General features: G+C 42.6%; 1 protein-coding gene across 1 annotated transcript; it reads right to left on the bottom strand.

Annotated features, from left to right (window-relative positions):
- Positions 1-4,998: 4,998 nt before the first annotated feature.
- On the bottom strand, positions 4,999-17,279 carry cacng4a (calcium channel, voltage-dependent, gamma subunit 4a; the record flags this gene model as incomplete). Its single annotated transcript, XM_081381437.1, has 4 exons — positions 4,999-5,525; positions 15,650-15,790; positions 16,050-16,130; positions 17,054-17,279. 4 exons carry the CDS (start codon positions 17,277-17,279, stop codon positions 4,999-5,001), a joined length of 975 nt encoding a protein of 324 aa, XP_081237563.1.
- Between the last annotated feature and the right edge of the window lie 1,444 nt (positions 17,280-18,723).

Raw genomic sequence — 18,723 nt, 5'->3', positions numbered from 1 at the left:
AAAGAGGCTAAATGGCAGTGCCCAAGTATTTATGCTGAGGCCAGACTCAAGTCGCAGCTGTTGAGGCTCATCAGGAAAGTTGATGACCAAACTGGCTTGTCTCACAAGAGGTATGTGGGGGATACGTTGGGCTTCTATAAATGTGTGCTGTGAGTCTAATGTCTGGCTGTTGACATATCAGATAACCATCTGTGATAACTAGGGCGTGTCTATTCCATGACAAGCAGAATTAAGCATTAGGTGTAAGTGGGATTGAATATAATGTGAGTTATATTGTTAGTTGTTATAAACTGTTAACAAATTTTATTAAAGTGATCACTGAAGTATCTAATAAATGTAGGACAACTGATGAATTGATTCTGTCCTTTGTTCCAAACAGAAAAACTGTCATAAATGGCCAGACGCATTCTCAAGGCAGTTTGAACCAGGGTACTTTTCATCTACTGTTTTATGAATACTACGAATTCAGACATGCTACTCAGCTCACATTATGTTATTTTGTTTATTTTTTTATGGAGTAGGCATATTTGGACACAGGGGAAGAGTGGAGATGGAGAGGGAGAGCTTGGTGGAAGTGTGCAATTTTAAAACAAAACTTAAAAAGAATGTTCTTGGGACCTTAAAAATTGGTTCACAAAAAACTAAACCAAATTAAAACAATACAATAACATTTGGAGAACATTGCAGGTAACTAGGGCAGTATTAGCCTAGATGTTTTTTAGGCCTTTATTATATAAAATAACAGAAAAACTGTTGAGAATAGAAGAAGCTTTTTTGTTTCTGGTTTGAGATATTTCTGGGATTGGTGAGGGTACTGTTGTAGTACCGTATCAGATAGTAGTACCATGTAGTGCCATTTAGTACCATATACGAATATAAAACCACATTTTATTGAAATTAGTGGACATTGTGTGTTGAAAAATAACATTTTAAATAACATATAACAACTTCTATGTGCAGTCTCTTTTTTGAATGTATAAGTACATACATTGTGATAGGCCTTAAAGCAACACTAAGGAACTTTTCCTCTTCGGTCGCCCTACAGGTTGGAAGTGGAATTGTCCATAACCGCTGTCGTAAATAATTTTTGAATGAACGATGGAGTCGTTCTGGACCTGGTACTGCACCTGGTAGAGCAGTCCACAACACTGTAATGCTCAATGGGAGTATTTCCTTATGTAGATGTACTAAAGCAACTGCTGGGTTCATGGTGGGTTGGTTGTGTTTTCTGTTATGCTGATGGCATGAAGTAAATGAAGATCAGGGAATGGAGAACTCAACTGCAGTTTTATTTTAAATGGTGATTATGCAAAAATATAAACATAAACAATCAACTTAATCAAAGATGTGAAACAAAACATAAACTATGAGCTAGACAAAAAAAATAACATGAAACAGTGTAACATCCTTCAATACAAAACAAAGAAATGTGGCAAACATGAGGGCTTAAATATAGGACTATGGGACATGAGGGCTTAAATATAGGACATGACAAAAACAACCAATCACAAAACAGAACTGCTAAACAAGATAACAAGAACAGAACTGAACAAATTAACAAGACAAAAAAACAATGAAAACATGACATGTAAAACCAGCAGGAAAAACATCACATGGTATGAAACTATGAACAAGACTATAACGAAAAGTAATTTTAAAATAAAAGACAAGAAAAACATGACCTGGAAACTTGAAACATGAAGAAAAATTCAGACCAGGGGTGTCCAATACTGAATCTGAAACAGCTAATCAAGGACTTTAGGATCACCAGAATCTTCCAGGCAAGTGGGACGGAGGATATGTGATAGTAAATAAGAGTTGGGAACTAGAGAGGCAACCCATGGCTTTCTTGCAAGATGTCAGTGAAGTAAAGATAAATCTCACCATGTTGTCTTAATGTTGCTTAAACATTATTAAATGGATATTTATAATACTGTAGCTATAATTACCTCAGTGGTTATTACATCCTTACTGTGGAAAGTTTCTGCTTGTATTACTTTTCCATCGTAACATACATTTAGTTTTTTTAAAGATCAAATGATGATGGGCATCTTTAAACATTGAGTGGATTCTGTCCTTGGCTTTATAGTCAAGGGGCCAAAACTGATATTAAAACTTTGTTGGACACTTTTTGGTACAAGTATACAACCTATCCAGTATTAATATTCAACCCCTCAACATGTGTTCTAGCCAGGTTGTCAGCTTAGAAAATGTTTTTTTGTCCATTTTAACACTATATTCTTAAATGTGGTAAAAGCGGATTTTTTTCCCAAAGTGCTTCCATTTTCTTCCATGTTACCTATTGTAATTTTGGGCAAATGTGCAATATAATCCAACTTATGTGCAAGCATGATCATTAAAAAATAATAATCAATAAATACCACAAGAGTATCACACCACAAGGGTCACTGTTGTGTCAGCACAGCTGTGATTTGGCAGCAGATTGAGGCAGCAGATCCAGAGAAGATGATCACAGCAGGTGTCAACAGTACAGTGTGAACAAAACTTTATAAAGGAGTGAATCACACAACAGATTAACTTGATCTATTTGTCTACACAAACATTTATCTCAAGGTTCTACCATTCTACCATCAAATGTTGCCAGAAACAGGTAAGCTAAACTGTTTTCCAACTAGCTATATACAGTACTTACCAGACATACTGTATAGCTAGGCTAATTTACTTTCATAATTACTAGCTTACTTACTAATAGGTAAATTAAGTTTTGTGCAGATGTGTAATGGAAATATTATGTTTTTAATTTATTTGTTTTAATTTATTTTAACTATTACATAGTTATTACTACTAACTAGTTACTAACCCTTAACCCTATAAAGAAGTGAGAGAGCAGTTTTGTTAGGATGGAATTAATAACTATAGTGATATGTGAATTAAATATAATTTGTGTTACAACCTGGTACACTAATTAAGTCAAATAGCACCATAGACCATCATCTACAGTTCTAAATTTCCGCCTTGATATTAAAGTATTATAACTTGTGCAGCATTGCACTGTCTCTCCCTACAAGCTTTAAACTTGGCTTTACTCATTCCCATAGATATGGGTACTGATTGATAGAGGTTTTGGGATACTAGGTTATGTTTCCAAGCTGATATTCACTTTGAAAACTGGTTCTCTTTAGGCGGAGATTGTTTATTTCATGTTCTAGTTCTGTTGTCTCTTACAGTGTACAATAAATGTTCATTCTGACACTTCAACAGACATCACATGAGTGTTGGCTTTCATTTGATACCATTTTTATGAATATGGTCCTTGTGGTTGTGGAGATATTCAACATTTACTGTTGGCATGTCGTATTGAGCAGGAAACCAAAAAATTGGCCTTTTAAACTAAAATTGTTTGTACAAGTCAAAAAAAAAAAAAAAAAAAAAAAAAAATCAGCTTGACAACCACCCTAATATCTTTCCTATGGGTGTCTTCTAACTAAAAAAATAGGGTGACAGCTTGTACCAAAACATGTCCTTTTCAGAATTGGCCCCCTGACTATTAGGAATGCATGCAGCTGACCGGCTGCATATCCTGTGGATGATGTAATGTGAGGACAGAGTGTGTATGGCAGTAAAGTTTTGCTTCATTACATAAATGCTTATACAACAGTGAACTTTTCAGCAACTAGGGACATTGTGCAAGTCATCCATGACACTTTAGGAACCAAATGAACAAGTTAACCATATGTGACAAAGATTATTTCCCTAAGGATTTATTTTTTCATTATGACAGAAGTTTAAATTAGGCATTGGGAGTGATGGACAAGTGATAAACAATAGTTTCTACTTATAAAAGCATCCATATTTTAAACATGGGCAGTATATTCTAGCATATGGCATCTGACAATTGTGATTAAGTTTTAAGTCAAAGGGGTGGGGTTCCAGAGAACCTTAAACTAAGTTGTCATCTACTGTCATCAACTGGCTATAACAATGACATTCATTGGCACCTTTTAATCAACAGGATTGGAACTGAACTTTGCAGGAAGGTAGGTCTCCAGGAGCATAAACCATACACCACTTACAAAAATCCAAAGCAAAATTTCAATCCATTATAGCAGTATTGTTTCTGTTTTTGTTGCGCTTTTTCAATAGATGTTTAAAAAAAAAGCAAATGGCTCATTCAAAATGCTAAAACAAAAATTGCCTTAAAAAAAGTCTGTCATGTAATACATCTATTACATTTTATCTTAATTGCTTTGTTCTTAAACAGTCTTGGTTACACTTCATTTTAAGTCTTAGCATTCATCTTAACATTCTCTAAACTGTTGTGTAATTGTCACAGCGGTTTTATTGAATATAATAACTTTTCATAAGTTGAACGTTTTCAATAAAACAATTTTTTATTATTATCACGTAAGCCTTACTGGTCAGAATGTTAAGATAGTAGATAACATTGGGAATGTTTGTTATATACAAATTAAAATTTTGTCCTACTTCTTTTTTGACACTGACTGTCTGATTTGTATTGCTTTTTAGATATAGCTTTCAACAGTAGGCAAACATTTAGTGGGAAAAGTTAATACTGTAGTACACAAAAAAAAGAATATGCACATTTATTTTTGTAGCAATCTGTAACATGTAAACCAAAAACATTCCATGTCATATATATTTATGGAAAATACATGTATGTTTGATAATTTTTGATAACTGAATGGATCATTTTGCATGTGCTGGCTCAGACGAAAAACGTCTGTCACACACTTGTGAAGAGTGTGACAATTTCACTAAATCAACTCAGCAAGCCATGTGTATTTAGTTACTGTGCAAATTGAAGACAATTGTCCATACTTTTTTGTATGTGCCAAAATGCGTGGAATTTGGTTAAATTAATTAGAAATTCACAACTGGTGTGACCAAGGAACTAATTGTTCAGAGATCTGAATATTCTTTTGAAAAAAAATGTGAAAATTGAAAAATGAGCCAAAAGCGATACCGTTAAAAACTGTACCGTTTTAATAATCCTAAATGCATGACATGACTGCATTTTTACACAGGAGTGATCTTGTGATTCAAGCTGTCCTTAACATCTTTCGGGATGCAGTTGTGGGCTTGCAAGAGATTAGGATGTGCAAGACCAGTGTAATATGAGCCCAGAGCACCTGCCTTGAGTGGATGTTCTCTCACCAGCGTATACATTGAAATGTCCCCCAAAGGTATCGAGGAGCTGGTGATGCTAAGTATGGCAGGGGAAGTGCTTTTAGATGGATCTTTGGATTGAGAGCAGGACTGGGGCCGTTGTTGTCTGTAATGGTAACTTGGAATGCCAGTGTGGAGGGAGGGCGAGGGGGGAGGGGAAGTAAACTCAAAGTGCTTGAAATGAACCTCTTTGTTCTTTTCACTGTAGATGTTAACTGCCAACACACCGATGGCCTCAGCCACTATGAAGGAGAGTACACCTGAGTAGAAAGACCATCCGTAGCTGTAAATATTTTTTTTATCTTCTCCTTTCTTGTCACCAGGGTCTCCGGCATTACTGGAGATGTAAACGATGATGCCGATGATATTGCTGAGACCTAATGAAAGGTAAAATTATAATAATAAGAAGAAGAAGAAAAGGAAGAATCTTCTAATTAGATAATCCCCATTGTCATAAACTTGTCAAGTCATAACTAAATGTTTTCTCAATTCCAAGTTATGATAATGACTCCTACAATCATACACAAGTTCAGTTTTGAAAACCCATCATTGTAAAATTTTAGTAGACTAATGTCATACAAAAATATGACAAATTGATAGGGCACAGCATTAATCAAGCAAGTTGAGATCAAAATGAAAAGTTTGTGCCCATGATGAAGATAGACAAAGTAATTCAAGTAGAAATTATGCTTATTAATCCAAGAGACATAGGTAATCAGTAGTGAAGAAACTCAAACGACACAGAGTGTAAAACAAAACAACACAGTACCGGACAATGAATGGGAACTCAAAGACTAACAGGTGAACAAAGAGTAACCATACTAATAATAATTCATTACATTTACAAAGCGCTTTTACATATGGAAGGGGGAATCTCCTTAATCACCAATAATATGTGCAGCATCTACCTGGATGATGCGACAGCAGCCATATTCTGCCAGAATGCCCACCACACACCAGCTTGTTAGTGGAGAGGAGACAGAGTGATGAAGCCAATCAGTATATATGGGGATTATTAGGAGGCCATGGTGACAAATGAGAGAACGCCGGGAAGGCGCAGCCAAGCTCGCAAGTCCGTGGCATAGGCAGGGTCACGTCTGACCAGACCCAGAGTGAAGGAACCCGGTGGAGCCGTAAGGATGATGGTATATGGTGGAGCCAAGGGAGGGAGGAGCGAAGGTGGAGTCGACAGGTCGGCGGACCGAGATGGAGAGATGGGATCAGAAGCTGGAGGTGGAGCTGGAAGATCCATTTCCCTGGGCGATGCTGGAGAACGAAAGACATGTGGCTTATCCACAGAACAGAATGGTGTTAGAAGAGAAGTCAAGGGGCTGAAGGGAACCAGCGGAGGTGAGGCTGACAGACTGGCTGGATGAGGATGTGGAGGCGGTAGAGGGAGGCTGGGTGGGATCAGTGACGATGAAATAGTCTTGATACAGGGCGACAAAACAGACTTTATGCTGGGCAGGACCAACAGCGACAATGAAAACACAGAAAACTTGGTGCTGGGCAAGACTGGCAGACTAGTTCCAGGAATTGATTCAAAAATTCCTCCAGTGGCCATGCTCCTTGATGACAACACAGAAGACTGTGGACAGGAGATTCATCCGAACATCTGTATCCAAATTATATTCCACAAAGGACAGTTTTAGTTCACCCTCAGTGGAGGGATTGTGTTCGTGGTTCCCTTTCGTTCGGGAACTCCTACGTCTCGTCGGAGGAGTTTCCAACGAATTGGGATCACGCTAGGGAGACCAACTGTCTTCGAGTGAAATAAAACAAGCCAATAAACATTGGCATGCAAGATTTGCATTCCGCGGCCCGCCTACCAGCGCGGGTATAAAGCGGAAGCAAGCGCATACACAAACGCTTTCTGCTTCGGAGCCGACCGGTTGTGTCCTCTGAGTGTATGAGCGTTTTGGATTGTGTTTCCGTGAAGCTCAACGAGTCTGCTGTTTCAAGAAGTCTCTTTGTGTTGGTGTTACAGCGCGGCAGTGATCTTCGCGATCTCCCGGATCCCATCTATCACTTCAGGCGAGCTGCTTTTTTCAAAGAGCTGTTGTCACAGCTGGTATTCGGTTGAGTGCACACAGCGGGCTTGCAGTTTCCCCGCTGTGTTGCCGCGTTTGATCCCTGCATGCTTCGGCACATTAAAAGAGTATTTTCTCTGAAAGAGCAACACGAGTGAAGATCGCGTCCTTTTAAGGATGACGTTTCACCCGTGTGTTTCTGGGTGCGGTCAATATCTGCCTCCGGGTGATGATTGAGTGACGATCACTGTCTCGCGTGTTTGGGCCTCGCGCACGCTGAGACAGCGTTAGTGAATGAGTCATGTTCTCATTGCGGGAACATGACCATCGCGACTTTGAGACTGAGACTGAGATCCCTCAGATGAGGGGGAGTCGCTTTGGCGATTCCCCGATCTAGTTCTTCTTCGGGTTCACTTCATAAAAAGTCTACTTCGGCTAATCCCATGGGTGGTCTGAGGATTACTGTGAGGAATAACCCGCCGGGTGAAAGACCCCCACGGGCCCCTCAATCCTCCGTGTCGCAGCCATTGGAGTCTTCGATTGAGACAGCTGGGTCATCTCGTGTGACTCCAGCTGTTTCTTTTGGAGCTCCACCGGAGGACCAGATTTCGATCGCGGCATCGGAGGGAGAGCAGTCATCTTCTGGGAATGACGATTCGGCTGCGCTGCCCCCTTCGGGTCTGGTAGCGTTGCCCGAGTCAGACCTGGAAATGGCTGCTATGCTTGCCCGGGCGGCCGCGAGTGTTGGGCTCGCGTGGAATCCTCCACCGTGTCCCGAACCCTCGCGGCTCGATGATTGGTATCTTGGCGCGGGCCGTGCTGGTTCTCAGCGCGCCGCTCCAGTGCCTTTCTTTACGGAGGTGCATGAGGAGGTGACGAGGAAGTGGAAGGCCCCTCTGGCAGCCCGACATAGGCTGACTCCCTCCTCCTCCCTCACCACTCTTGATGGCGGAGCAGTGAAGGGATACGAGGGCATCCCCCCAGTGGAACGGTCTGTGACGATGCATCTGTGTCCCAAGACCGCGTCCACCTGGCGGGGTAACCCCACGCTCCCCTCCCGTGCCTGTAGGTTCTCTTCAGGTCTGACTGGAAAGGCTTATAGTGCGTGTGGGGAAGCTGCTTCCGCCCTGCATGCCATGGCACTTCTCCAGGTTCACCAGGCGAAGGCGTTCACTGACATGCTGGAGAGTGGTACTGATCCAGGGGTGCTGCAAGAGCTGCATACGGCGACGGACCTTGCCCTACGGGCGACGAAAGTCAGATGTCCACTCTTGTGGTCCAGGAATGACACCCTGTGGCTCACCTTGGCTGATATGAAGGAGTCAGACAAGAGTAAGCTCCTGAACTCCCCCATATCCCAAGGTGGGCTCTTCGGCGACGCGGTGGAGGATTACGCCCAACAGTTCTCCGCCGCCCAGAAGCAGTCGGAGGTGATCAAACACATCATGCCACGGAAGAGGGGTGCTGCTGCCCGGTCTTCACCGGCTCCGGCTGCTCGTCGCCGAGGGCACCCTCCTGCCGCCGCCTCCGCCCCTGCTCAGCCTAGGCAGCAGCCTTCACCTAAGCCGCAGGGTGCCGGCCGCAAGAGAGCTGCCCAGCCTGCTCCCAGCGCCTCTAAACCTCCGGGCAAGAGGAGAGGGAAGAGATCCTGAGACAGGCGACCCAGGGGACATACCTGTTGCTCTTCGGGAGGGTGCCTCTGCACCACTCCTTCCCCCGGAGGAGGGCCGGGTGGAGAATCTTTGGTTTCCTTTTGTTTCTGTTCCGCCACTGGCCAGCAGACCAGCGGTACCCAAAGTTTCAACAAAAGAGCAATTTCTATTTCCCCTGGGTCATAAACGGTCGAGACTGGTAGTTCAGGACGACGCTCAGTTGCCTCGCCGCTCTCACATCTCCTCCGTCCAAGAGGGCCAGGATGACAGTGCGCGCCGCAGCATTGCCTCGCCGCTCTCATTCCCCTCTTTCCAGTGCTCAGATGACAGTGATGCCGCCTCGGCCACTCTCATCTCCCACTGGGCAGGGAGGTGCGGATACTTGGACTCGATCCCCTCGGGCGTCGTTCCTCGTTTCCCCTCCCTCCTTCGCCTCGGGGCAACAAACAGCCGAACACCTCCGTGCCTTCCTTGTCGATTGCCCCCACGTGGAAGCAGGTTGGTGTTACATGTCACACCCAGACTCCACTTCCGGCCGCCCCAGGGCCTCCGGAGTTGAGTCCCTGCCTTCCACCTCGCTGCCCCACCCCGGGTACGCCGGTGGTCCGGGTCGGCTCACTGGTACGGATCTTCGAAGCCTGGCTAGCGCTTCCCAGGCCGTCCCGGTGGCTCACCCGTACCATCCGGCTCGGCTATGCAATTCAGTTTGCTCCTCCCAGGTTCAGGGGCGTCCACTTTACCCGTGTGCGGTCAGAGGATGCCCCTGTCTTGTGGAAAGAGATCGACGTCCTGCTGGCGAAGGACGAGATCGAGCCGGTCCCTCCAGCCGAGATGAGGTCTGGGTTCTACAGCCCTTACTTCATTGTACCCAAGAAAGGCGGTACAATGAAGCGATCGACCTGAAGGACGCGTACTTTCTCGATTCTTCCTCGTCACAGACCGTTTCTTCGGTTTGCGTTCGAGGGTCGGGCATATCAGAACAAGGTCCTACCCTTCAGGCTGGCCCTGTCGCCCCGTGTCTTCACGAAAGTCGCGGAGGCGACCATTGTTCCCATGAGAGAACGTGGCATTCGCATTCTCAACTATCTCGACGACTGGCTTATAATAGCTCACTCGCGAGACCTGTTGTGCGAACACAGGGATATGGTGCTTCACCATCTCAGTCGGTTGGGACTTCAGGTCAACTGGGACAAGAGCAAACTCTGCCCCGTGCAGAGGATCTCTTATCTCGGTATGGAGCTGGACTCGGTCGGCCAGACTGCGCGCCTCACGAAGGAGCGCGTCCAGTCAGTGCTCAACTGCCTCAAGTCCTTTCAAGGCAGGTCAGCGGTCCCACTGAAACTTTTTCAGAGGCTCCTGGGGCATAGGGCAGCCGCGGCCGCGGTAACGCCGCTCGGCTTGCTGCATATCGCACAGCCGATTAGAGATCATATAGCCTTCTCGCACAGACCCTGCGCAAAGTCAGGGAGGACGAGGAACAGGTCCTGCTAGTTGCACCGTATTAGCCCTACCGGACTTGGTTTGCAGAACTCATGCTCCTCGCGACAGCCCCTCCTTGGCCCATTCCTCTGAGGAAAGACCTTCTCTCTCAGAGACGGGGCACTCTATGGCACCCGCATCCAGACCTCTGGAAACTTCATGTCTGGTCACTGGACAGGACGCCGAGGTTCTAGGTGGCCTACCACAGGCTGTGGTACTTCAACCGAAAAACAGGATGTAAACAGGTATTTGCGCTGGCTTAAATAACATAATTTTTATACATATCTTTCACATCTACTGCAGTCAGATTCACTCGTGTTCACTCAGAAGGAATCACTCACATTTTCTGTGCACTTGTAATGACACATCAAGGATGTTAAGAGGCTAAAAGCAGGTTTAGTACTTGCCACATTGAAGTCAACAGGGTGCAAATTTTAAAAATAGAATAACTCGGTGTAGGCAACACTGTTTTTTGCCGTTGTTCTCTGTATTGACAGCACTCCAAATGTACAAAAAAATGAGCTCAATGTTAAAATTGACCGGAGTTCTCCTTTAAGGCACCTCGCTGACAGATATTTGTAGAGCTGCGGGCTGGGCGACACCCAACACGTTCGCTAGGTTTTATAGCCTTCGTGTAGAACCTGTTTCCTCCCGTGTACTCGCTTCGGCCAGTAGCGCGAGGAATTAGGTTAGTGTCGGCTTGCTACGCCATTCTCGCCCCCAGAGGCCAGATACGTGCGTTATTCTGCTCCGTTGGTTACCCAACAAACGGCTAACCTCGTGAGTTCCTCCGTCTCCCCCTCGGGCGACAGGCGAGGCGGATCGCCGGTCGCCAGGCCTGTTCCTCTCTGTTGAGCTGAGTTCAGGCTGGGTCTTATGTAGTGGTCCCTACGGTGACCCCATAGGTGTCTTTCCACGTTAGGTTACCCTCCGGGTTAGCCAGTGTCTTCCCCTTGACAGACTCTGTCTGTCGTCTCTGCTGAGTACGCTCCCACCCTTCGGGCTGGGACTACCTCAGAGACTGCCATGTGTTCACTACCCTACGGGCTAGTGCACATGTGTATTCCTAGTGCCTCCCTTCGGGCAGGCTTGGGCTCCGCAACGTTTCCTTCTACATCTTGGCACGCTTTCCCAGTGTTATCCAATGTCCACTGAGCGGGTCTTGCGGAACAGCAGTGTGACTCTTCCCAGCCTAGCTTCCGCACATAGGAATAAATTTCAAGAAACTGCTGCTGAAGCTTAGGTAGGGCGCTGGAAGGGGCCAGCATCATGGCGTTTTATTAGGGATCCCAATTCGTTGGAAACTCCTCCGACGAGACGTAGGAGTTCCCGAACGAAAGGGAACGTCTCGGTTACGTATGGTAACCCTCATTCCCTGAGTAGGGAACGGAGACGTCTCGTCCCGTCGCCATGCTGCTGTACCTTCGCAGAGGACTGGGCACCGTTCGGCTCCTCAGCGAAAAGCGTTTGTGTATGCGCTTGCTTCTGCTTTATACCCGCGCTGGAAGGCGGGCCGCGGAATGCAAATCTTGCATGCCAATGTTTATTGGCTCATTTTATTTCACTCGAAGACAGTTGGTCTCCCTAGCGTGATCCCAATTCGTTGGAAACTCCTCCGACGAGACGTCTCTGTTCCCTACTCAGGGAACGAGGGTTACCATACGTAACCGAGACGTTTTCCTCCATTCCATCATATTCCACCAAAAGTCCAATGGCGATACACAATGGTGCCAGCTAACACACCTGGTCAGACGTAAATTGGGGCTAAGGTTCCGGGGCGATGGTAGGCTCTGTCCATGTCTCAGGCTCTGGTTTGTTCATCTCAGCAGGCATGAGTTCCCAGCCTGCAGTGGGCCCTGTCTTAATGTCCGTGCTAGGTGCTAATGGCTGGCTGTGCTCTAGATTCGGCTCTGTGAGGTCCACTGGAGGATTTTGGGCAGGCAGGGTTGGGATTAGTATAGCTGGTTCGGAGTGGGCTCCTCTACAATAAGTGGAGAACCAGCCACACAAAGGGCGTACTCAATATATTTAAATAATGAACAGTTGTTGTTCCCTATGAGCATTATTTGGAGCACTTCGTCGTTAAGCTATCTCCAAAAGAGCATTTTTAATGTTCACTCGTTCCAACATACCTGACGGCACAGTTCCAGGTATTCATCCACAAAATCCCGCTGTGTCGACTGAAAGCCTCATTCAGAGCAGATAGAGTATGGCTGTTCTTGAGGTAGATACTTTAAGTCTTGCAATAGAAAAATAGTCAACAACAAGCAGATCCTGGTATGGTCATTGACAACAAGGGCTCAATCAATGCATTCCTGTGTTGATCACAGACACTACATAGCTCCACGATTTGGTTATATGTACTGACATACCTGGCCACCAAACCGACTGACGAGCTCTGGCCCTGCATTTTACAATATCTTGGTGGTCCTCATGTAGAATCTTCAGCATCTCTTGCCACATGAAACTGAGAATGTCAATCCATTGTCTCCAGCTATGGAAAAATGTCCTCACTCTTGCCAATATGGACACAGCTCTTTTTGCAGGTGACTTTTCTCTGGTCACACACACTGGCAGTACTAACGATTTTCTCACAGTTTTAACACTTTTTTTCTCTAACTAATTGTTTAAGCCTTGTTTCTGTAGCTGGCAAGCCAGTGCATGTACAGCAGTAATGAAAGCTTCTATACTCTCTCCTGCCACTTGATTACCTCTGTTAAATTTGCTTACACAATGCTGTTGGAACCCCATTTTCACTGTCTTATATGACTTTTACTCCTCCTCGGACAGGGGAAAAACATTCAGGATATCTTCAGCTTTGTCACCGATGGTATACATGAATGTGTTAACCAGATATTCTTGTGACTGCTTGTCCAGGCCTGACGCAGTTATATAACGCTCAAAGCGTTGCATCCATTTGGGCCATTTATTCATATCAACATGGGGGCTTCAGCGACGGAATCAGATGTGGCACACTAGCTGCTTCATCCTTTGTCACCACCTTTTATTTTTCCCAGTGTTTCTCACCAGCTCATCTATAATCTTTTCTCCGTCTCGCTCTGTTGCGGCTTCTCCAAATTCTGCTTTAATCTCTGTTTCTTTCCCCGCAACATATATAATTATTTTTGTTTTATAATTGTATATAATTGTATCGTAACTAACTGGTTTACTTAAACTTCTCATACTATGTTATGTTAATGGAAAGAACGAGACAGAACATGTAGTCTAACATGATACGGAAACATGTGGAGTAGCCTAGCGTAACCTTTTATTCCCATCTGTTCACCATACATATGTGTCCGGGTAGGGGTGGGCGATATGACCAAAATCTTATATCACGATATGAGCAATTTTATTTCACGATAACGATACATACATTATAATATAATTATTTTCCCTTTAGATAAGGTTTTTTTTTATATCAAAATTTTTTATATCATTGAATTTTCATTATTCTTGTCACCATTTTTAAGCTTACTGACAAATAAACAGTGAACAAAGAAACTAATTACAAGCATATAGAAAACCAAACTAAAAATGAACTAAGACAAATGAAATAGAACTACCTGAAAAATGTCAAGCACTAGAAAAGCACTAGAAAAAAATACTACTTAAATTGTATGTAAAAGTGATCCATTGTATGAAAAACACTGCATAGTCTTCACTGTTTAAATATACATTTATTCGTATTAAAGTTATAAAAGTGATTCAGTCAAGAGCAGTGAGAGATTTTATATTTTTGTTGTTGTTTGATTAACATTAATAATGGCAGCAGGTAAATTTGGATGCTGTCACTTTAAGACCGACTGCACAGATCCAATATACTCGTGCGTTTTTTTTCTCAACTGCTTACGTTCACTTAAAGGGGGGGTGAAATGCTCATTTTCACTCAATCTCCTGTTAATCTTGAGTGCCTATAGAGTAGTATTGCATCCTTCATATCTCCAAAAAGTCTTTAGTTTTATTATATTTATAAAAGAAAGATAGGCTGTACCGAGTCTTTCCGGAAAAAACCGAGCGGCTGAAGGCGGGCCGTGTGGGCGGAGCTAAAGCTGTGCTAACGCGCCGAGCTAACAACACACAGAGACATATGAAGCAGTTTTACTCACCGCCCGGTTCCAACGCACGACCGCGAACCTTTATCATTGTGACTGCTCGATCCTTAAGCATTAGACGATCTGCAAATCCGTCGATCTGGGCTTTGTTTATAAAACAAGCATCGTCGAAATGCAGGGAACAAACAGTCTTGCACAACCTTCGTTGATGCTCTGAAAAAACAAACTCCATCCACTGCTCCCTTAATGCTGGGTTCTTTGGGAATCTGTGCAGGGTTGTCTTGCCCTGGCAACTAAAAACCCACTTCTTTGGTGACACTGACTTCCTAAAGCCGAGCATAGCGCTTTGATGGGCGTACTGCTTTCGCTCTCTCGCTCTGGTCTATGGTTGCGCGCGCGCCCGCGTCCTTCCGGAGAAGTGCTCTTAGGACCCGTATAAGGAAATTCCGCTACATCTGACGTCACACATGCCCATACTCGGAAAAAACTTTCCGAAACTTGTGACAAACCGGAAGGAGCATTTTTGGAACAGAAATACTCCTTCAAACGTACAATTTAATTTTTGAAACTTTGTCCATGTTTAGCATGTGAATCCAACTCTTTAACAGTGTAAAAAACTCAGTATGCATGAAATAGCATTTCACCCCCCCTTTAAGACAGAGATGACTGTTGTTTACTTGCAAAGACATGGTCAGTTTGATACATAAATATATGTATTTATTTGTTCATGCCCAATTAGTCGGCAAAAAGCACTCAGTTCAGTTTTCATGTGCTCTGTGAGTAGCAGCTTCTTGCGCGCATCTCTCAGACAGCACTGAGAAACAGTCTCTCAGCATGCGCATATAGCGAAATGATTTGTCTTTCTGCACTTCAACGCTTGAAATTCACTTGTTTTTAAACAGCAATGCTTAAAAACACATGCAACCAATAAGCTTTCGTGACTGCATCACAGCAACGTCAAGTGAACCACGATCTATAGCCCACCCCTATGTCTGGGTAACACCACAACTTAAACAATTATTTCCTTTACAGAACAGATATGTATATTTTCGTTCATCGCAACATATGCAGAAAATGAAATTGGAAAAATTGATTAAAATTCAATTGGCAACAAAAAAAAATTACAACATTATATCATGTCTTACATGCATTTATGGCAACCCTGCTTTTTCAATTAAAATACACGGTTTACTAAAAGGATGATTTGGGTTTGGAGACTCCTCAGGGATTCTCTTCTGAAGCACTAGAACTGGCTGAATGTTAAGGTTACTGGCATGTGTTGTACCTGCAGATACAAATAGGATTCCTGCGCTCAGAATAATGTTATTTCTGCTGCTGTAAATGTGGCCCACCCCGACACAAAGTCCACCCAATAGAAGCAGGATGGTACTCAGGATGGGGAAGAAACTGGATGCTCGCACTAATCCTGCAACACACAAAGACATCTTACTGTGTTTAAACAGACTTTTAAATGTGTCACCAGCACGAAATGTGTCACCAGCTTCTCAGATCTAAAATGCAAGCAAAATATATAGCTCCTAATGGCATACACATTATCAGCTAGCCAACATTATTACAGAAATGTCATATTGAAACAAATCACCAAAAATTTTGGTGAAATTTAATCAAGTGGTGGAATACTATTTCGAATCTTTCTTTGAATGTCTTAAAGAAAATGAACTCACGGAGGATGTACTCAGAACCTTCGGTGTCATAGTCATCCACAGAAAAATGATTGATCCAGTAGCAGCTCCCATTGTTGATCCCTGTGCCAAACATAAGTGTTGCTGAATTTTAAGTAAAGATTATAAAATTAATTTTAAGTTAAGTTTCTTCCTTGTTTTTTTTTTTTCAGAATTAAACTTCAAAATCTTAAATTAGCTTCTCCTCCGCCACTAAGAATATATTAAATATATTCTACCTGCTATCTCTTCTGTGTGACCTTACTCTAAAAAATCCCTTAATGTATGCAAATATACATGTAACTGTTAAATATCTGTACCATAGGTATAGTCTTGTTGAGGTCTATAAACCATCATCATGTTTTATCATGCGTGACTTTCTTTAAAGCCGCATGAATAGAAAGATCTATCAAAGATTAACAATCTTTACAGAACAGAATAAAAAATTTCAAATAAACAACCAATATTATGGGGGTGAAATGCAAACTGTTCCTCGGAAGCTCAGGATCTTGCAGAAAATGTAATGTATTTGTTTGTCAATGTTTTGAAAAGGATCATTGTAAAGACAAATGAAAGAGCCTCTGGTGCAATCTTGCCTTCTGGCTTCTAGAAGGTACAAGAGGAAAAAAAATTCTTAAAGCACAAGAGAGAAAAAAAGATTTCAAGAGTATTTTTGTGAATAGTTTTTTGTTTTAGTTTTTTTAAGGATTTTTCTTAAAAAGCACTAGAATTATGAGGAAGGCCGAACTCTTTACAGAATACTTTCTGTAAAGGTTCATGTTCATTCATGTCATAGCCTATGTCTGGCAGAATATTAGGCTACTTCAATAGGCCTACATTCTTTCTTATTACTGTAGGCTATAGTCTCAAATTATTTGAACAAGAAATCAGTGGAAAGCATAAGACCAATTTGTTATAGAAAATTGTTTTAAATGACAAAAAGTTGAACAATCTAGTATTGTATCTAGTATTAATTAAAAAAAATGATCTGACCGTCCGTTTATTACCTTCGATACAGCAGATCCTCCAAAGTCCAGAATGCGTGAGATCTCCTCGTGTTTTCTTTGGCTGCAGCAAGGTTTGGGTTTCTGTTGCGTTGCTGGTCGTGTTACAGATGTGTGTTCTCGAGTAGAGCCAGTAGTCGGTCCCGATAGCGACAGCCATCAGGCTGATCCCTGCGAACGCGCCCAGGCTCGTCAAAACAACCTGAGCTCCACGATCACACCAAGCCATGATACCGCAGGCTAGACTGAACTGAGCGCATCAAGACAACTTCACAGTACATTTCACATATCTCTGTTACGTGGTCAAATTCAGCCACGCATGATGAGCACATTAGTAAAACTTTATTTATTTATTTTTTTTGGGGGGGGGGGGGGGGGGGGAGAAAAAAACATCCAGTAGCGGCTCCTGACCTATATTTAGGGAGATCTGTAGGCTACATGACGGTGACATGACTGCAGGTCCTTAATGGATTTGGATCCAACTGTCAGCGCACTCTTTAAGAACACAGACAATTTCATTACTTTTCTTTATCATCATTTATCAGTTGTGCATTCCTAGCCTAGGCTATAGCTTTTTTTTTTTTTTTTTTTTTTTTACCACAAGTTATAAAGGCTATACGATTTTGGTAACACTTTACAATAAGGTTAAATTAATTAATAGTTATTAACTAACATTAACTAAAAACGAGCAGTACATTTGTTACAGTATTTATTCATCTTTGTTTATGTTAGTTAATGAAAATACAGCTGTTCATTGTTAGTTCATGTTAGTTCACAGTGCATTAACTAATGTTAACAAATACAACCTTTGATTTTACTAATGTATTAGGAAATGTTGAAATATTGTAATATTAACTAACATTACTAAATGCTGTAGAAGTATTGTTCATTCATAGTTCCAGTTAACCAAACTAGTTTACTAATGTTATATGAAACTTATTGTAAAGTGTTACCACAGTTTTTCTTATTAAAATAATAACAATAAAAACCTCGCAAAATTGAATGCAACTAACTTTCTGTAACGTTCTGATTTTCATGTAATAATTTAGTGCCATAGACTGTATAAAACAAGGTTAATGCTCGTTATATTTAGTCACTATTTGGCTATTTTTGGCCTAGGCTACTAAATAACGACTTAATAAGCACTTTAAAGGATAACTGTTGCCAAAATGCAACCTCTTTTTGTTAATCTATACCCGGGGCAAACTTTAGTTTAAAAGCATAATTAGAATGGAACGCCACTTTTAAGTTTGACCGTATTTTCGTTTTCGGTCAAATTGCCTTTTGAATGGTAGTGCATGGGGCACTACTATGATGGCATCAAAATCGCTATTTTTAAAACACTAAGAAGGCTCGACACAACTTGAAACTTTGCTCGAAGTATATATTTGCTCAAGTTATAAATAACTTGAAGCCTACATAATACCCCTAATGGTTATTTTTAGATTGTTCTACAATATAAGATGTTTTTGTATACCAACCTGTACAGAGATTTTGTTCATGCTTAAATGTTTATTTTTTTAAAGGGTAACTAAACCCCTGGGGGGGGGTTTCGGCCCCCTTTATTTAAAACTTTATTTATTTATTTTTTTTTGGGGGGGGGGGGGGGGGGGGGGGCGTGCACCTGAGATGCATCTCTCTGTAGGCAAGGGCGTGGTTAGCTGGTACCCTCT

This window comes from Scardinius erythrophthalmus (genome assembly GCF_964197995.2).
Source record: "Scardinius erythrophthalmus genome assembly, chromosome: 12".
NCBI lineage: Eukaryota > Metazoa > Chordata > Actinopteri > Cypriniformes > Leuciscidae > Scardinius > Scardinius erythrophthalmus.
The sequence above is the reverse complement of the archived record's forward strand: the minus strand, read 5'-3'. Positions and strand labels throughout refer to the sequence as shown.